Source organism: Petromyzon marinus, unplaced genomic scaffold (assembly GCF_048934315.1).
Source record: "Petromyzon marinus isolate PM22_M1 ecotype Great Lakes invasive population unplaced genomic scaffold, UKy_Petmar_22M1.pri1.0 PM_G_Scaffold_32, whole genome shotgun sequence".
In the NCBI taxonomy this organism is placed as follows: Eukaryota; Metazoa; Chordata; class Hyperoartia; order Petromyzontiformes; family Petromyzontidae; genus Petromyzon; species Petromyzon marinus.
In genome coordinates, this window is record NW_027422895.1 from 934,587 (window position 1) to 956,072 (window position 21,486).

The window sequence follows — 21,486 nt, forward strand, 5'->3', positions numbered from 1 at the left end:
TTAGATTTAAAACTAAAGGCAACCGCCCACCATGGTATGATCCTTTGATTACAAAGCTCATGAAAACTAGGGACAAGGCTTGGGCATGTGCTCAGAAAAGTGATTTGGTAAATGACTGGCTAGAATACAGAATTTTAAGGAATAGATGCGTAAAAAAATATGGCATGCAAAAAATGCCTATTTTTCCTCCACGCTCCTGGAATCACATGGAAATGCCAGGATTTTTTGGAAAACAATCAAATCTATCGAAAAGGCATCCAAAACAGAAAATCTGCCCGTTGAGCTTCACCGAAATGGGGAATATTTTTCAGATCCCAAAAAAATACTTGACAATTTTAACCTTTTTTGATTTAAAGCTTTCTTGACTGCAGTAATTCATATTCTTACTTTTTTCGGTAAAGTCACGTTGAAGAGAAACAACAAAATAATAAAATATATATAAAATAAAAAAATTCTCACGACGTTTCGACCATAACTCAAACGGTCATCTTCAGGTGTGTTGGTTTGTATAAATTTATTTTTAAACGGCGCATTTATTTATTTATAAAAAACGTTAGCGTCACGCGCAGCGATTTGGCAGTTTACCCAGGACTAGTCCATCTATATTTTGAAAAGAGGAGGGGGGAGACGAATTTTTTTTAGAATGTATGCTGTCTGAAAGCCACTGTAAGCGTGAACAATCAATTAAGAACTGAAATGGTTTATCAAATCTTTCCAATGATTGCTAAGATAGAATCCATCTTCTCGGTTGAAATTATATCTGTGCTTGTATATGTGGATAGCCTCATGAACGAATCTCTCATGGAAGCCAGATGGCTTACAAAGAACCTCTGTCTTGGAAAAGTCAATGGCATGTGAGCCTACTGAATTATAACAGTGATCTGCCACGGCCGAGGTGTTGGTCCTACCGTGTTTAAGGTCTGCTTTGTGTTCATGAATGCGGTCCAAGACATTGTGTTTGGTTTCTCCAATGTAACTACTACCACAGAGGCAACTTAGTTTATAGACACCAGGGCACTGTATGTCCGGAATCACATCTTTTACAGACGGAACCAGATCACGGATTTTATGTAATGTGTTGAAACGGACCTGGATCTTGTGTTTATTCAAGATTTTGGAGATCTTTTTTGTGATCCCCGCAATGTAGGGTAAAGTGATGGTTTTGAAAGGCTCCTCAAGAGGGTCCTTCTTCATGGTTTGAGTGATAGCTTTGCGGATGGTATAGTCGGAGTAACCATTAGCCTTAAGAGCTTGGTGTACGTGCTTGAGTTCACTGCCTATGTGTTCCTGGTCGGATATGCATTGGGCTCTATGGTACAGAGTCTTGATGAGAGAATTCTTCTGTGATGGATGGTGGTGGGAATCCGGTTTCATATAAGCATCCGTATGGGTAGCTTTCCTGTAGACAGAGTGGCTCATTGAGCCATCAGGTCTCTTTTTAATTAGGACATCCAAAAAAGGTAGCTTGCCATCCTTTTCGACTTCCATGGTAAATCTGATGGCTGGGTGTATGGAATTTATGTGGTCGAAGAATTGGTCTAGAGCAGGCCGGCCATGTGGTCAGATGACAAAAGTGTCATCCACGTACCTCTCCCATAAGGTTGGGCGCAGAGTGGCAGTCTGGATGGCGTCAGTCTCAAATCTCTCCATGAAAATGTTAGCTATAATGGGAGATAGGGGGGAGCCCATTGGGGTGCCCTCAGTTTGTTTGTAGAACGTTCCGTTCCAAGTGAAGTATGTATTGGTTAAACAGTGTCTCACCAGGGGGGGTACCTCAGTGTTTAGTCCTTGATGAATAAAGTCTTCAATGATTGCGATGGTGTCAGGTACAGGAACTGACTGGTGTAGCTAGCCTGGTGGTCACCACCTGGCAAGATACACTAGTCACGTGATAACTAGTGTAGCTAGCCTGGTGGTCACCACCTGGCTAGCTACACTAGTCACGTGATAACTAGTGTAGCTAGCCTGGTGGTCACCACCTGGCTAGCTACACTAGTCACGTGATAACTAGTGTAGCTAGCCTGGTGGTCACCACCTGGCTAGCTACACTAGTCACGTGATAACTAGTGCAGTTAGCCAGACACAGATACAACAGGGGATACAGAGATAGACGGGGGGAGCACACTAATTGTGTTTTGACCGACCGTCGTGTTGCGTTATATGGTTTCCAAATTTTGCTAAACCTTGTTCGATTTAGTGTGCTCCGCGGTTATGTCTCCTCTCTCTTTAGCTCTTCTGTACCTGATGATTGCTTGTGTTGCAATCGAAACGTCGTACGCTATTATGGAATTTTTTATTACTTATTTCTACGTGACTTTACCGAAAAAAACTAAGAATAATTCCTGCAGTCACGATATCTCCAAATTCAAGTGATCGACATAGGCGAGGCCATAACCGATTCAGACAATCGTCACTGGTCTTTGCCGTGAGCGGGGAATCCAACTGGTTGGCCGGCTTCGTGGCGAAGTGTGTTCATCACGACACTACCGCTTCCCACATTTACACACTCACGCAAAGACAAATATCCCGCAGCACCTGCCCCGAGCACCTTAACAGACTGTTGGGGCAGGTACTGTTAGTGAGCACCTGCCCCGAGCACATTAACAGACTGTTGGGGCAGGTGCTGTTAGCGAGCACCTGCCCCGAGCACCTTAACAGACTGTTGGGGCAGGTGCTGTTAGCGAGCACCTGCCCCGAGCACCTTAACAGACTGTTGGGGCAGGTGCTGTTAGCGAGCACCTGCCCCGAGCACCTTAACAGACTGTTGGGGCAGGTGCTGTTAGCGAGCACCTGTGCAGGCCAGCACGGCTTGGTGAATGAGTTCTTGTGTGCGTGAGAACTTGAGAGGGTGGGTAGGTGGTTTTGTGAGCGATTGATTGGTATAAATAAATATTCTGATGAATTTGCAACTTGGTATCTGAATTCAATATTTGGACGGCAGAACATGTATTTACATTCGTATTCATGCGTGTCATGTATGAAGTGTATTTGTTGGGGTGTGTGTGTGTGCACCTTCTACCACGAGAGCACAGATGCCACAGACACCGCGCAGCTGTTAATTGTTTTGCGGGGAGTAGATGATAATTTTTGCTGTACGGAGGAACTGCTTGATATGATGAGCCTAAAAGGCACAACGACGGGTAGAGATATTTTTGAAGCTGTGTCAGAGGCAGTTGAAAAGATGGGGCTTAAATGGGACAAGCTCTGTGGAGTAACAACGGATGGAGCTCCGGCCATGACGGGCGAGCGCAAAGGAATGGCATCGATGGTGTGCGCCAAGGTAAAAGAGAGCGGAGGTGAGGCTGTTAGGATGCACTGTATAATCCACCAAGAAGCAGTGTGTGCCAAGACTGTCCAGCTGGGCGATGTGATGAACCATGTTGTAAAAACTGTCAACATAATTCAAGCTAGAGGTCTGTACCACAGAGAATTTCAAGCTTTCCTGTCTGATGTGGATGCTGAATACGGGGACGTACTCTACCACTCTGATGTGCGCTGGCTCAGCCGCGGCTCTGTGCTGCAGCAGTTTTATTCGCTGAGATCAGAAATCGACCAGTTTTTGAAAGAGAAGGGCCGGCCTCTTCATGAACTGAGTGACCCTCTGTGGCTGGCAGACCTGGCATTTTTAGTTGATCTTACTCATCATCTGAATACACTGAACAAGAACCTACAAGGCAAAGAACACCTGTATGCGCACATGAAAGCCTTCTGTGTAAAGCTCCGCCTGTTTGAGACACAACTACGAAGCTTTAATGCTGCACACTTCCCTGCGCTGTCTGAAATCAAGTCTGCTTTTCCAAAGGGTGACCTTTCTGCTAAAAAGGAGAAATATCTGTCTGTGATTGTACCTCTCGTGACAGAATTCAACCAGCGTTTCCAAGATTTTTCTGTCATTGAAAAACAAATCAAGCTGTTCTCGACCCCCTTCCTGGTGGATGCAGAAGAAGTGGAAGAGTCTGCAGTTAGAACTGATTGAAATGCAATGTGATGATTCTCTGAAGAGTCAACATCAGCTTCTCTCCCTCCCTGACTTCTATCAGAGTTTGGATAATGCCAAGTTTCCTCTGATGAGACGCCACGCAAAAAAATGATGAGCCTGTTCGGCTCAACATACATATGTGAACAAACATTTTCTCTGTTAAATCAGAACAAAAGCCATCTCTGTCAAGTCCTTCGTGTCTAAACCACCAAACTTTCTCCTGACATGTCAGCCAGCCTTCAATCCAAAGGACAGCATCACTGCTCCCACTGAGTGCAATTTTCTTCACATTATAGGTGAGTTAGAAATACACACAGTATTCATGTGTCAACATGTCACCTCTAGTGTGTGGCCCGGCCTTTTGTTTATTTTTCTGTATTTGGCCCTCACTAAAAAAACTTTGGACACCCCTGGTGTAGTGTATAGTAGTGTAGAGTATAGTGTAGTGTATAGTGTAGTGTATAGTGTAGTTTATAGTGTAGTGTATAGTGTAGTGTATAGTAGTGTATAGTGTAGTGTATAGTGTAGTGTATAGTGTAGTGTATAGTGTAGTGTATAGTAGTGTAGTGTATAGTAGTGTAGTGTATAGTGTAGTGTATAGTTTAGTATACTAGTTATCACGTGACTAGTGTAGCTAGCCAGGTGGTGACCACACTAGTGTGTGCATCTCCACTCGTCCGTGTTTGCAAGTAAGCGCTTGTGTGTGTATGTGCACCCGCGTGTTTGTTCGTGTCTGTATGTACGCACACTGTTGCACATGGTTCGCTCGTGTGGGTGTGTAGTGGAACGCACTGCTCATGAAAACATTGCCTCGTTACGCGGTAAATGCTGCGGCACAACAGGAGGGAACTGCAGGGATGAGGCTCTTCGCTCTTGGTGCTGTGAATTAAAACAGCGCCAGGGCAGAGTCCTGATCCCTACAGCTCGTAGCTGTGACGGAGCGAGAGTGATCAGCGGACAGCCACCATGGTTGCCAGGTAAGGGGAGACTTCACCCGGAACTCGCCTCCACACGTGTTCGCCGTGAACATTGTCGCAATAAACGTACGATCAGGAATCTTTAAAATATCCGACCTTTGTTGTTCCGCAAGAATGTTAACGCTCAAACTCGTATCGAACTCTTCATGAATTCACTTGGTCAAACAGTTCAGGTACTCGGCAAAGCATTTCACCACCCGGTATGCAACAGTTAAACAATCTACTCCAAATCAACACCGAAATGTCAAATTATCATCCACCATTGACTTCCACATCGATGGAAGCCATTTGCCATGACGTCCAAGCCATTAAACACCGGAACAACGAACGTGCCATTCAAGTACATCTTGAAACCCACTATCTGAAGAAGTTTGTATTAAACAATAACTAAATAATAGAAACACGTTTACAATACTGAGCGAAGTTATAGTCACGGACTTTTTCCAACTTTAGCTCAACAGGACCACAAAAGCTCAGATATGTGGTGCATAATAAATTAATCAATCTGATTGAAATCATCAACTGGCTAAACACTTTTCGATTTCAACATCACCTTATAAAAGAATAACATTTTAAATATAAGCACACAACTTTATCTATCTGTGATGAGCGCTGCACTTTCCGTTGTTTTCATGCAGGGGGTGCTGCAAACCGACGCACCCCCTGCATGGACAATGGAGGTGCAGGGACAGACGTTTGATTACGTTGGAATCGATCTGCAGACGGCCGTCTTCTCGCACGGCCAGCTCCGTGTCGCCTTATCTCGATCCCGCAATCCCAAACAGGTGAAAGTCCGCATCGAACCGAACCCCCGGCAAGGCCGTCTACTTAACGTTGAGAGAAAATTCACACGAAATGTCCTTTTCAATGAAGTCTTCCAGATGTAAATTGAAACAAGCTTTTAATGAAGAAATAAAATCATCTAATTCAAAACACAACACAATTCAAAGATGTTTCATTTTAAAACTTCAAAACGGAGCATGGGGTACTTGCGTGAATGCGTCCTTCATGTGCAAATGTTGTGACTTTCCTGGCCTGAAGGCCGTCAATGTGTTGGACCATAAAATGGTGCACAGCGTCTCAACAACAGCAGTGGGGTTTGCTTCAACCGATGGTCACGAACATCCAGACGTGAATCAGCAAGGAGCATTTCTAGTCCCAGTTAGACAAAATCGACGTCAACACTTAAGACAAAACTACAATTCGTGTTGTAGAGAATGTACCTCCTCCTATACGTGTAACTTTCAAGTGGTATGCCTTGTAACTGATGAATGATCCGAGCGTGCTCCCTATTTCAAAGACGATGAGTTGCTCCAGAGGCAGACGCTTCGTGAAACACAAAAGTACCCTTTGACTTGTATCACAAGAACAACGGGTCTCACCTGACTTCTCTGTACAGGTTACTTCCAAAACACACACACACACACTTTGTCCTAACATCACTTATTCAATGTTTGACCCTCAGACAAAATGTTACATGCACGCGCACAATCAGACAAGTATTCATTCTAAATAATTGACGGGCATATTAACAACATTGAATTACTGCAGCGAAATTGACTGCATCACGTTACATCGTATTAAGAAGTTATTTTACAAACACGCACCGTCTGCTTAACAGTGTATGTACAACGTACTATTGTTGCGTCATTCAAAACGAGTAGGCCGTTGCATGCTGGCGTCTGGGTCAAAATGTATCAAATTCTAAACATTGCGCTACAAATAATAGATCACGGCGTTTCGATAACAACACAAGCAATCGTCATCAGGTGGGACAAGCACAGCAGCAAGAAGAAGAAACTGCTGGAGTAGTAGGCGCCTACTACTTCAGCAGTTTCTCTTGCTGTGGTTGTCCCACCTGATGACGATTGCTTGTGTTGTGATCTAAACGCCGTGGTCTGTTATGTTTCTACCCACGTGGTGACTTTACCGAAATAACTAAAGAGTGTGGATTCCTGCAGTCACGAAAGCTTCGAATCAAGATTGCCTACAAACTACACAACTGAGATGACGCATCAATCATCGCCCCCTACTGACAGGCTCTTGTCCACATGCAGGCCGGTGCAGGGCCACCACCCTGTGCCACACAGGGGCAGCTGCAACTTGGGGATGCTATTCGAGCGTTTCAGACGAGGTACGACACAAAACTCCGAGTTGCCGAGGCGATTAAGCGAGCAAAGCGTAAAAGCAATTATCATGAGAACATCGTGAATGCTTGGGAGCTTATTGGCTCTCGCTCCTGGTGAGAGATTGACCCAACCCACAGGTCCACAAAGACTGGCCACTCTTACTCTGCAGGTTGAACCTAGGAAATCAGTGTTCAACTTCATATTCTTGTCATTAAAGGCCTGTGACAAAGGTGCATCTATTGTAGCGACATCGTCTCTGGCTTACACATCTACCGGGTCACCACTTGACTTTGTATTGTCTAGGAGGAAGTCCACGCACACCTCCACTTCCACAAACTGCTGGGAGTTGCCTCGCTCTGCCTCACAATCAGAATTCTCCTCCTGCTTTACGTTGCCTCCATCGATGTGAAGGTCCAATTTTGGAGTTGAATCTTCATCTTCACATTTTACCTTCACTTCTTCGCTCTTCACCATCACTTCTTCCCTCTTCACCATCACCTCTTCACATTTCACCATCACCTCTTCACATTTCACCATCACCTCTTCACATTTCACCTCGATACCTTTAAAAGTGTCCAAGCAGGGAGTTTCTTCTGGTTCGTGTTTCATGAGGGGTGGGCTAATTGCGGCACTTTGACTTTCACAAGCTGATTTCAGACTGCACTCCTTATGGATCTTCTGATGCTTCTGTATTCTCTGGTGTACTTGAAGATTTGATGAATGTGCAAATGCCTTCCCGCACACACTGCACTTGAAGGGTTTCTCTCCCGTGTGTGTACTCTGGTGTGTTTTAAGAGCAGATGAATCTGAAAATGTCTTCCTACACACACTGCACTTGAAGGGTTTCTCTCCCGTGTGTGTTCTCTGGTGTGTTTTAAGAGCAGATGACTGTGAAAATGCCTTCCCACACACACTGCACCTGAAGGGTTTCTCTCCTGTGTGTGTTCTCTGGTGTTTTTTAAGAGTAGATGAATCTGAAAATGCCTTCCCACACACAGTGCACTTGAAGGGTTTCTCTCCCGTGTGTGTTCTCTGGTGTTTTTTTAAGAGTAGATGAATCTGAAAATGCCTTTCCACACACAGTGCACTTGAAGGGTTTCTCTCCTGTGTGTGTTCTCTGGTGTGTTTTAAGAGCAAATGACTCTGAACATGTCTTCGAACAAACACTGCACTTGAAGGGTTTCTCTCCCGTGTGTGTTCCCTGGTGTCTTTGAAGATGAGATGAATCTAAAAATGCCTTTCCACACACACTGCACTTGAAGGGTTTCTCTCCTGTGTGTGTTCTCTGGTGTTTTTTAAGAGTAGATGAATCTGAAAATGCCTTCCCACACACACTGCACTTGAAGGGTTTCTCTCCCGTGTGTGTTCTCTGGTGAGTTTTAAGAGCAAATGAATCTGAAAATGTCTTCCCACACACAGTGCATTTGAAGGGTTTCTCTCCTGTGTGTGTTCTCTGGTGTCTTTGAAGATGAGATGAATCTGAAAATGCCTTTCCACACACACTGCACTTGAAGGGTTTCTCTCCTGTGTGTGTTCTCTGGTGTGTTTTAAGAGTAGATGAATCTGAAAATGTCTTCCCACAAACAGTGCATTTGAAGGGTTTCTCTCCCGTGTGTGTTCTCTGGTGTACTTTAAGAGCAGATGACTGTGAAAATGCCTTCCCACACACAGTGCACTTGAAGGGTTTCTCTCCTGTGTGTGTTCTCTGGTGGGTCTCAAGAACTGATGGCCATGCAAATGCCTTGTCACACACAGTGCACTTGAAGGGTTTCTCTCCTGTGCGAGTTCTCTGGTGCTGTGTCAAATTTACAGTCCGATCCGTGCTGTGTGCACGCTGGTCGCATTGTTGACTTGTCGTACCGAGCTGTGCTGAGTGCATTTGCTCCATCAGACCAGCGTCAGCTGCAGACAGAAAATAAGAATATCCACACCATCTACACGTCAGTATCGAGCCATGGAGGAATTAATATATACAGTCACACGTGACTTACACGTCTATATTCATTCATATATTCATGACTAGCTGTACTAACCGGCTTTGCCCGGGACTTGGATCCATCACGTCCGGCCGCCTTTGTCTCCCCAGTGGCGATGTTCACACCGCAACAGTTACTCGTTTGAGGCTGAGTCGACCTAGGGGAGGCCCAGAAGCGGTTCAAATAATCGTCACCGGTGGTGGCCGTGAGCGGGAATCGAACTCAGGTCGCCGGGTTCGTAGTGCGGTGTAGCGCTAACCGATACACTACAATGAGTTACTCTTCCACACAAACACACACACAGATACACACACAGACACACAGACACACACAGACACACACACAGACACACATACACACACACAGATACAGACACACACAGACACACACACACAGACACACACACAGACACACACACACAGATACACACAGACACACAGACACACACACACATACACACACACAGATACACACACAGACAAACACACAATGCTAACCGCTACACTACAATGCGTTCCTCTTCCACATGCGAGGGTCACGTGACAGATTTGACGTCACAGCTCACTTGCCGTGCAAAAAATCTATACATTATTGAGCTCCCCTCCCCCCCTAAAAAAAACACAAAAGTGTATTTGGATAATGTTTGCACGGTGTACAGTCTGGAAAGTACCCACATGGCAAATTTCCAGTTTGTTGCATGTCGGGAAGTACGCTAAACATTTTGAACAGACAACACACACAATCACAACTTTGCCTTTTATATAAATTTGGAGATGCAGTGAAAAACTTTCCCAAAATTCATCACGCGGTTTCAGTTTTTTGATTTTCAGTTTTATTTATTTTGGTTATAGTCCCGTGAGCCATTCGGCTCTTGAATCGGGTGCAACCACAACAAGCAACAAAACAAAAACACGACCAAGAAAAACATCTTACAGTCACTATGTGTGACTGTGCAAACAGCACTGTCATGGCACGCAATGAGAGGGCAAATGTCATAAATATTCCTGTAAGCCCTCGCATCTTCAACATTAATGTTGCCATAGAAACGTTGTGGGGTTTTTTGCTTCATTTAAAAAAAAGAAAAATTATCTGTTATTTTATTTTCTATCTACGTGACTTGACCAAAAGAACCAAGAATATTAATTCCTGCAGTCACCAAAGTTTTAAGTCAAAACATTCACACACGTTGACAAAGCCTCACCTTGTGTTGTTGTGGGCAGGTCGCTTCTGATAACAAGAGCGGTATAGCAGCTCAAGCGGGCTTGGCCTGCTAACAAAAGAAAATAAAAACTGCGTGAATATTTACAATAAAACAAAGTTACAAAGTGGCGAGCCTGGTGAAGACAAAATTAAACTTAAGCGAGATAATTAAAGTGAATGCAATCAGGCGAGGGCAGGAGGCAAGGCCCCGCGTGGCTAGGCCCCGCGTTGTAAAGTTCCAACCTGGACATCGATTCCCATGCTCGCTGCTACTCAACTGACATCCCTGAGAGAGAGAGAGGCTCTACCTTGGTAAACAACAACAACCACCACAACAACAACCACCACCACCACAACGATGAGAATTTCTCACCTCGGATTTCAGTGCCAGCGCGCACACGGCAGCTTCCTGTTGCCTCGCGACAGCAGGAAGTAGTATGACGTCACTTCCCTCCCACGAGCGGCTCTGTAACTGAATAAATTATATTTTGATTTAAAGCTTTCGTGACTGCAGTAATTCATATTCTTAGTTTTTTCGGTAAAGTCACGTTGAAGGGAAACAACAAAATAATAAAATATATATAAAACAATAAAAAATTCTCACGACGTTTCGACCATAACTCAAACGGTCATCTTCAGGTGTGTTGGTTTGCATAAATTTATTTTTAAACGGCGCATTTATTTATTTATAAAAAACGTTAGCGCCACGCGCAACGATTTGGCAGTTTATTTAGGACTAGTCCATCTATATTCTGAAAAGAGGAGGGGGGAGACGAAATTTTTTGTCTGAAATCCTGCGTCCTTTCACTGGAAAGACCACCTCTGCGGTACAAAATTCTACTCACCTGGTATCGACAATCAAGGGTATTTCCCTGTCCCCAGACGACCTGCTTGTCAGTTTTGATGTAGTTTCCTTATTCACCAAGGTTCCTGTACCTGACACCATTGCAATCATTGAAGACTTGGTTCATCAAGGACTAAACACTGAGGTACCCCCCCTGGTGAGACACTGTTTAACCAATACATACTTCACTTGGAATGGAACTTTCTACAAACAAACTGAGGGCACCCCAATGGGCTCCCCCCTTTCTCCAGTTATAGCTAACATTTTCATGGAGAAATTTGAGACTGACGCGTGGCGCTAACGTTTTTTATAAATAAATAAATGCGCCGTTTAAAAATAAATTTATGCGAACCAACACACCTGAAGATGACCGTTTGAGTTATGGTCGAAACGTCGTGAGAATTTTTTGTTATATATATTTTATTATTTTGTTGTTTCCCTTCAACGTGACTTTACCGAAAAAACTAAGGAAATGAATAAATTATGTTAATGAGCACGGCCCATATGTCGAGAGATGGGGGCGTGGGCGCTGAACCCGTCGCAATAAACCTCGCGACGGCTTTAACGGATACATTATGTTAATGAGCCACCAGTCACTGGGCGTAGCTATGCCCAAATAAGGATTGCCACTGGAACGATATCGGCAGGGACCCAAGCGAAGGTGACGTCACGCTCAAGAGCGCGGTGGACGGGGGAGGGATGAATACCTTAGTGACATGACGTCACTAGCGAGGTACACCTTACCCTGGCGTTTCACACCAATGAGGTATGCAGAGTGGTGACGTCACAGAGTTGAAGTTTAAGTTTATTTAGATTCATTTTCCATTGCTCCCTCCCTTGGGTGTGTGAGCTCAGCTACAACGTGGACATTATTGTGTATACACTGTGTGTGTGTACACTGTGTGTGTGTACACTATGTGTATACACTGTGTGTCACTGTGTGTGTATGTACACTGTGTGTATGTACACTGTGTGTGTGTACACTATGTGTATAAACTGTGTGTACACTGTGTGTATGTACACTATGTGTATACACTGTGTGTCACTGTGTGTCACTGTCACTGTGTGTGTCACTGCGTGTCACTGTGTGTGTCACTGCCTGGCACAAGCTTCGTGGTGACGTCACCGCCACTTAGTGGCGAATGGCGATTGTTGTTGTGTCACTGTGTCACTGTGCGTGTGTGTACACTGTGTGTGTGTACACTGTGTGTGTGTATACTGTGTGTACACTGTATCACTGTCACTGTGTGTGTACAGTGTGTGCACTGTATGTACACTGTGTGTACAGTGTGTACACTGTGTGTGTGTACACTGTGTGTGTACACTGTGTTTGTGTACACTGTGTATACACCGTGTGTGTACACTGTGTATGTACACTATGTGTATACAGTGTGTGCACTGTGTACACTGTGTGTGTACACTGTGTGTGTGTGTACACTGTGTGTGTACACTGTGTGTGTACAGTGTGTGTGTACATTGTGTGTGTACACTGTGTGTATACACTGTGTGTACACTGTTTGTGTACACTTTGTGTGTACACTGTGTGTGTATACTGTGTGTGTACACTGTGTACACTGTGTGTACACTGTGTGTGTGTGTACACTGTGTGTGTATACTGTGTGTACACTGTGTGTACACTGTGTGTGTACACTGTGTGTACACTGTGTGTGTGTACACTTTGTGTGTGTACACTGTGTGTGTCCGCATTGAACCGAACCCCCGGCAAGGCCATCTCCTTAATGACGAGAGAAAATTCACACGAAATGTCCTTTTCAATGAAGTCTTCCAGATGTAAATTGATACAAGCTTTTAACACAACACAATTCAAAGATGTTCCATTTTAAAACTTCAAAACGGAGCATGGGGTGCTTACGTGAATGCGTCCTTCGTGTGCAAATGTTGTGACTTTCCTGGCCTGAAGGCCGTCAATGTGTTGGACCATTAAATGATGCACAGCGTCTCAACAACAGCAGTGGGGTTTGCTTCAACCGATGGTTACGAACATCCAGACGTGAATCAGCAAGGAGCATTTATAGTCTTAGACAAAATCTACGTCAACACGTAAGACAAAACTACAATTCGTGTTGTAGAGAATGTAACATCACTTATTCAATGTTTGTGACCCTCAGATAAAATGTTAAATGCACAATCAGACAAGTATTCATTCTAAATCATTGACGGGCATATTAACAACATAGAATTACTGCAGCGAAATTGACTGCATCACGTTACATCGTATTAACAAGAAGTTATTTTACAAATACGCACCGTCTGCTTAACAGTGTATGTACAACGTACTATTGTTGCGTCATTCAAAACTAGTAGGCCGTTGCATGCTGGCGTCTGGGTCAAAATGTAGCAAATTCTAAACATTACGCTACAAATAATAGATCACGGCGTTTCGATGGCAACACAAGCAATCGGCATCAGGTGGGACAAGCACAGCAGCAAGAAGAAGAAACTGCTGGAGTAGGCGCCTACTACTTCAGCAGTTTCTCTTGCTGTGGTTGTCCCACCTGATGACGATTGTTCGTGTTGTGATCTAAAAGCCGTGATCTGTTATGTTTCTACCCACGTGGTGACTTTACCGAAATAACTCAAGAGTGTGGATTCCTGCTGTCACGAAAGCTTCGAATCAAGATTGCCTACAAACTACACAACTGAGATGACGCATCAATCATCGCCCCCTACTGACAGGCTCTTGTCCACATGCAGGCTGGTGCAGGGCCACCACCTTGTGCCACACAGGGGCAGCTGCTACTTGGGGATGCTCTTCAAGTGTTTCAGACGAGGTACGACACAAAACTCCGAGTTGCTGAGGCGATTAAGCAAGCACGGTGTAAATGCAATTATTATAACATAGTGAATGATTGGGGGCTTATTGTCTCTCGCTCCTGGTTAAAGATCTACCCAACCCACAGGTCCACAAAGACTGGCCACTCTTACTCTGCAGGATGAACCTAGAAACTGAGTGTCCAACTTCACATTCTTGTCATTAAAGGCCTGTGACAAAGGTGCATCTATTGGAACAACATCGTCTCTGGCTTACACATCTACCGGCTCTCCACTTGACTTTGGATTGTCTCGGAGGAAGTCCACCCACACCTCGACTTCCACAAACTGCTGGGAGTTGCCTCACTCTGCCTCACAGTCAGAATTCTCCTCCTGCTTCACGTTGCCTCCATCGATGTGAAGGTCCCATTTTGGAGTTGAATCTTCATCTTCACATTTCACCTTCACTTCTTCCCTCTTCACAATCACCTCTTCCCTCTTCACCATCACTTCTTCCCTCTTCACCATCACCTCTTCATATTTCACCTCGATAACTTTAAAAGTGTCCAAGCTGGGATTTTCTTCCGGTTCTTGTTTCATGAGGGATGGGCTTATTGTGGCACTTTGACTTTCACAAGCTGATTTCAGACTCCACTCCTTGTGGATCTTCTGATGCTTCTGTGTTCTCTGGTGTACTTGAAGATGTGGTTGCTGTGCAAACGCCTTCCCGCACGGAGTGCACCTGAAGGGTTTCTCTCCCGTGTGTGTTCTCTGGTGAATTACAAGAGGAGATGACTGTGCAAACGCCTTCCCACACACACTGCACTTGAATGGTTTCTATCCCGTGTGTGTTCTCTGGTGTATTACAAGAGCAGGTGACCGTGAAAATGCTTTCCCACACACACTGCACTTGAAGGGTTTCTCTCCCATGTGTGTTTTCTGGTGTTCTACAAGAGTAGATGATTGTGCAAACGCCTTCCCACACACACTGCACCTGAAGGGTTTCTCTCCTGTGTGTGTTCTCTGGTGTTCTACAAGATTAGATGACTGTGCAAACGCCTTCCCACACACAATGCACTTGAAGGGTTTCTCTCCCGTGTGTGTTCTCTGGTGTGCTACAAGAGCAGATGAATGTGCAAACGCCTTCCCACACACACTGCACTTGAAGGGTTTCTCTCCTGTGTGAGTTCTCTGGTGCCGTGTCAAATCTCCAGTACGATCCGTGCTGTATGCACACTGGTCGCATTGTTGACTTGTCATACCGAGCTGCGCTGAGTGCCTTTGCTCCATCAGACCAATTCTGCAGAGGAAGCGTCAGAGGAAGCGTCAGCGGCAGACAGAAAAAAATAATATCCACACCATCTACACGTCAGTATCGAGGCACAGAGGAAAGCATATATGCACAGTAACACGTGACTTACACGTCTATACTTATTCATATATTCATGATATAGTGGAAAAGTGTCCCAAATTCATCACACGGGCTGTTATGGCACACAATGAGAGGGCAAATGGTTATAAACATGCCTGGAAGCCCTCGTATCTTCAAAATGAATGTTCACCAAAAACTCCGAGCACACAATTTCAGCTGGCTGGCAACAAAAGGAATATTTATGAAAGCTAAATTCAGCTGACATAGCAAAGGGTGTTTAAAATAATACTACTTGTGTTCGGCAGAAATGCATAAATTAATGTTCAATCGCAACTCAGAGGTGTGAAGCCAGGCACAGATGTCCTTGAATGCTGGGATGAACAGATCCGACTTCAGCTGCACGTGTGTGCTGTGTTAACTTCCTGACTCCATTCTTACAAAGAGTTGCAGAGGAAAACAAAAATAAACTACTGTTTTGATATAACCTCCGTGCTCAATAGAGTTAATAGACTTTACTGCAAACACAAACTTGACACTGTCACACACTCAGAGGCGGAGCCAGGATTTTCAGGTAGGGGGGGCAACCCCTCCAGCAATGACATGATAGGAGTTGTTAGTAAGTAAGGAGTTGCTACTAAGGAGTTGTTAGTAAGTAATGACTTGTCCCTTGCTTTTTATTCGACGCGTGTGATCGGCATTGCGCTCGCTGAAGGTGTTTGCCTTCAGGGAAGTCGTGTACTGTATACGCAAATGCGCAAAATTCTGTGAGTCACTTACAACTGCTTTGCCGTTACTTATTGCCAATTATGGACTCGGACTGTTGTCCTCTCATAGAGTCCCTGGCACGTAATAATATGCCACACGGTGGCAGTGGGGGACGCAAAATGCTGCTTTATCTATATATATGAAAGGGAAATGTGTGGATACGTGTGTCTGTTCGAAATGTTTAGCATACTTCCCAACGTGCCACACACTTGAAATATGGCATGTGGGTATGTTCCATACTGTACACAATGTAAAAAATATAGAAAGTCTTTTAATCAAAGAAACTGAGTAAAATTGTGAAATGTAATGCAATGCAACACAGAGAGTCGGTCAACACACAATAAACGCATAGCCTGGTAGATTACTTTCTTACAAAGATTGCTCAACTAAGTGAGATAATTGAAGCAAACGCGATCAGGCGAGGGCAGGAGGCAAGGCCCCTCGTGGCTAGGCCCCGCGCTGTAAAGTTCCAACCTGGACATCGATTCCCATGCTCGCTGCTACTCAACTGACATCCCTACGAGAGAGAGCGAGGCTCTACCTTGGTAAACAACAACAACAACCACAACAACCACCACCACAACCGCGATGAGAATTTCTCACCGCGGATTTCAGTTCACGCGCGGAGCGGCAGATTCCTGTTACCTCGTGACGTCACGCGGCAGCAGGAGGTGACGTCACTTGAGTGGTACAAGAACACTCCCCTCCCGCAACGAGTGGGACCTAATTTAAATAAATTATGTTAATGAGCCCGGCCCATACGTGGAGGGATGGGGCGTGGGTGCTGAAACCCTTCGCAATAAACTCGCGAGGGCCTTCACGAATATATTATGTTAATGAGCCGCCAGTCACCGGGCGTAGCTTTGCCCAAATAAGGAGTGTACTTGAACAGATAACGGAAGTGAACCAGGCAGAGGTGACGTCACGCTCAAGGGCGCGGTAGACGGGGTGGGGTGAATACCTTGGTGACATGACGTCACTAGCGAGGGACACCTCCCCCTGGCGTTTCACGCCGATGAGGTGATGCTGAGTAGTGACGTCACAGAGCGGTGTTGGAGTTTAAGTTGATTTACATTCATTTTCAATTGCTCCCTCCCTTGAACTCAGCAACAACAACGTGGACATTGCATCCCACTGGGATTTTTAGCACACAGCGTTGGTGTACGGTGCTTTTTTCAGGAATATTTTGTTGTTTTTTTTCATGGATTTTCTGTTTGCAGAGTCACACACAAAGTAGTCACTTTAAGATGTGTTTCTTGTTCGTGTTTGTTGTGGTTGCACTTGATTCAAGAGCCGAATGGCTCACAGGGGTATACCAAAATATATAAACTGAAATTATTGTGTACACTGTGTGTGTACACTGTGTGTGTACACTGTATGTGTACACTGTGTGTGTGTACACTGTGTGTACACGTACACACTGTGTGTACACTGTGTGTGTACACTGTGTGTGTACACACACTGTGTGTGTGTGCACTGTGTGTGTGTGTACACTGTGTGTGTACACGTACACTGTGTGTGTGTACACTGTGTGTGTACAGTGTGTGTGTGTGTGTACACTGTGTGTGTGTGTGCACTGTGTGTGTACACTGTGTGTGTGTGTGCACTGTGTGTGCACACTGTGTGTGTGTACACTGTGTGTACTGTGTGTGTGTGTACACTGTGTGTGTGTACACTGTGTGTGTACACTGTGTGTACACTGTGTACACTGTGTGTGTGTGTACACTGTGTGTGTGTACGCTGTGTGTGTGTACACTGTTTGTGTGTGTGTGTACACTGTGTGTGTGTGTACACTGTGGGGGGCAGTCATCTCAGTCGACCAATGGGCATCTTTTCATCAATTTATTACTTTCCAATTTTTCTTATCTACGTGACTTTACCGAAAGAAGCAAGACTGTAAATGTTAACGAGCTGCACCACGCTGTGTGGGAGCTGCCTGGCCTGTCGCTCCGCACGAAGCTGCGTGGAGCCTCTGCGTGAAAGTTCTGCGCCGGTGAGAAACTCTCTCAGTCTGACCCCCACCCCCATGCCTCCACGCAGATTGAGGCGAGCCGAGTGGTGGCGCATTCTGTTTTGACTCAAAACGTTCGCGACTGCAGGAATTAACGTTCTTGGTTCTTTCCGTCAAGTCACGTAAATTAAAAAAATGTTACATTGAAGAAAAAAAGAAATTGACGATTTAAATAATAAAAATAAACGCGTTTTTTCCTTTCTTTTTGTTTTCTATTTACGTGACTTTACCGAAAGAACCAAGAATGTGGTAGCACATTCTCTATTTATTGCAGAGGTTCAAGGTTAAAATCCGACAGGAACACCTGGCTACCCCAGCAACATTCACCACAATATGCGCAGTCTGCTAAACGGCAGATGTAAAATATAACGTTGTGTCATTCACAACGCACAGGTCATTGCATGTTGGTCTCACGGTAAAAATTGGGGTAATTCCAAACATTATCGAGAAACTCCACAACGGAGAAACGCACCCCATGTACCAACGACGGAGGCGCAGGGACAGACGCTCGATTACGTTGGAATCGATCTGCAGACGGCCAGCAGCTCCGTGTCGCCTTATCTCGATCCTGCAATCCCAAACAGGTGAAAGTCCGCATCGAACCGAACCCCCGGCAAGGCCGTCTACTTAACGACGAGAGAAAATTCACACGAAATGTCCTTCTCAACGAAGCCTTCCGGGTGTAAAATGAACTTTTAAGCTTTTAATAAAGAAATAACAATCATCTAATTCAAAACACAACACGATTCAAAGATGTTTCATTTTAAAACTTCAAACCGGAGCACTGGGTGCTTGCGTGAATGCGTCCTTCGTGTGCAAATGTTGTGACTTTCCTGGCCTGAAGGCCGTCAATGTGTTGGACCATTATTGGTGCACAGCGTCTCAACAACAGCAGTGGGGTTTGCTTCAACCGATAGGTACGAACATCCAGACGTGAATCAGCAAGGAGCATTTCTAGTCCCAGTTAGACAAAATCTACATCAACACGTAAGACAAAACTATAATTCGTGTTGTAGAGAATGTACCTCCTCCTATACGTGTAATTTTCAAGTGGTATGCCTTGTAAATGATGAATGATCCGAGCGTGCTCCCTATTTCAAAGACAATGAGTTGCTCCAGAGGCAGACGCTTCGTGGAACACAAAAACACTGTTTGACCTGTATCACAAGAACAACGGGTATCACCTGAGTTCTCTGTACAGGTTAGTTCCAAACACACACACACACTTTGTCCTAACATCACTTATTCAATGTTTGACCCTTATAGATCAAATGTTACAAGAATGCACAAAACCAGACAAGTATTCATTCTAAATTATTGACAGGCATATTAACAAAATTGGATTACTGCAGTGAAATATACTGCATCACGTTACATCGTATTAACAAGCTTTTAAAAAAAAGCTGCAGTCTGCTTCACAGTGTATGTAAAACATAATGTTGTGTCATTCAAAACGAGTAGGCCATTGCATGCTGGCATCTGAGTGAAAATTGAGCAAATTCTAAACATTACCTACAAACTACAGAACTGAGATGACACATCAATCATCGCCCCCTACTGACAGGCTCTTGTCCACATGCAGGCCAAGGCAGGGCCACAACCTTGTGCCACACAGGGGCAGCTGCTACTTGGGGATGCTCTTCGAGCGTTTGAGATACAAAACTCCGAGTTGCTGGGGCAATTAAGCAAGCACCATGTAAAAGCAATTATTATGATAACATAGTGAATGCTTGGGGGCTTATTGTCTCTCGCTCCTGGTTAAAGATCTACCCAACCCACGGGCCCACAAAGTGTTCAACTTTGCATTCTTGTGATTAAAGGCCTGTCACAAAGGTGCATCTATTGGGGCAACATCGTCTCTGGCTTACACATCTACCGGGTCTCCACTTGACTTTGTATTGTCTAGGAGCAAGTCCACCCACACCTCCACTTCCACAAACTGCTGGGAGTTGCCTCACTCTGACTCACAGTCAGAATTCACCTCCTGCTTCACGATGTGAAGGTCCCATTTTGGAGTTGAATCTTCATCTTCACATTTCACCTTCACTTCTTCGCTCATCACTTCTTCACATTTCACTATCACCTCTTCATATTTCACCTTGATACCTTTAAAAGTGTCCAAGCTGGGATTTTCGTCCGGTTCTTTTTTCATGAGGGATGGGCTTATTGCGGCACTTTGACTTTCACAAGCTGATTTCAGACTCCGACTCCGCTCCTTGTAATGCTTTTGTGTTCTCTGGTGTCTTCGAAGATTTGATGAATCTGCAAACGGCTTCCCGCACGGAGTACACTTGTAGGGTTTCTCTCCCGTGTGTGTTCTCTGGTGTTTTACAAGAGCATATGACTGTGCAAACGCCTGCATGCACACACTGCACTTGAAGGGTTTCTCTCCAGTGTGCGTTCTTTCGTGTACTTTAAGATTTGGTGAAACTGTAAACGCCTTCCCGCACAGAGTGCACCTGAAAGGTTTCTCTCCCGTGTGTGTTCTCTGGTGTTTTACAAGATCAGATGAATGTGCAAATGCCTTCACGCACACACTGCACTTGAAGGGTTTCTCTCCCGTGTGTGTTCTCTGGTGTGTTACAAGATAACATGAATCTGAAAAGGCCTTGCCGCACAGAGTACATTTGAAGGGTTTCTCTCCTGTGTGAGTTCTCTGGTGCCGTGTCAAATTTCCAGTCCGGTCCGTGCTGTATGCACACTGGTCGCATTGTTGACTTGTCGTACCGAGCTGCGCTGAGTGCCTTTGCTCCATCAGAACAATTCTGCAGAGGAAGCGTCAGCTGCAGACATAAAAAAAGAATATCCACACCATCTACACGTCAGGCACAGATGAATGCACACGTGACTTACACGTCTATACTTATTAATATATTCATGATGTAGTGAAAAAGTTTCCCTAATTCATCAGATTTGATGAATCTGCAATCACCTTCCCGCACAGAATGCACCTGAAGGGTTTCTCTCCACGAGCTGTTAGGGCACACAATGAGAGGGAAAATGTCATTAATATGCCTGGAAGCCTTCATATCTTCAAGATGAATGTTAACCCAAAACTCTAAGCAAACAATTTCGGCTGTGGTTACAAAAGGAATATTTATGAGAGCTAAATTCAGCTGACATAGCAAAGGGTGTTGAAAACAATACTATTTGTGTTATGCATAAATTAATGTTCAATCGCAACTTAAGAGATGTGAATCCAGGCTCAGATGTCCTTGAATGCTGGGATGAACAGTTCCGAATTCAGCTGCATGTGTGTGCTGTGTTCACCTCCTGTTTCCATTCTTACAAAGAGTTCCAGAGGAAAATAAACTATTGTTTTGATATAACCTCCATGTTCAACAGAGTTAATAGACTTTACTGCAAACACAAACTTGACACTGTCACACACTGCCATGAGTAAACAGGTGGTGGTGTGACCAGAACCATGCCTGGCCACCTTCATCTGCTCAGCATTAATT

General features: G+C 44.7%; 1 protein-coding gene and 1 long non-coding RNA gene across 2 annotated transcripts; both read right to left on the reverse strand.

The window, feature by feature from the left end:
* Nucleotides 1-8,005: 8,005 nt before the first annotated feature.
* LOC142915491 (uncharacterized) lies at nt 8,006-9,214 on the reverse strand. Its single transcript, XM_076061251.1, has 2 exons — nt 9,119-9,214; nt 8,006-8,987 (listed from the first exon to the last, which is right to left on the reverse strand). Exon 2 carries the CDS (start codon nt 8,971-8,973, stop codon nt 8,044-8,046), a length of 930 nt encoding a protein of 309 aa, XP_075917366.1. The 5' UTR covers nt 8,974-8,987; nt 9,119-9,214; the 3' UTR covers nt 8,006-8,043.
* Nucleotides 9,215-17,842: 8,628 nt separating this feature from the next.
* Nucleotides 17,843-21,000, reverse strand: LOC142915537 (uncharacterized). The gene is made up of 2 exons (XR_012935985.1): nt 20,958-21,000; nt 17,843-20,808 (listed from the first exon to the last, which is right to left on the reverse strand). It is a non-coding gene; the product is annotated as an uncharacterized LOC142915537 (long non-coding RNA).
* Between the last annotated feature and the right edge of the window lie 486 nt (nt 21,001-21,486).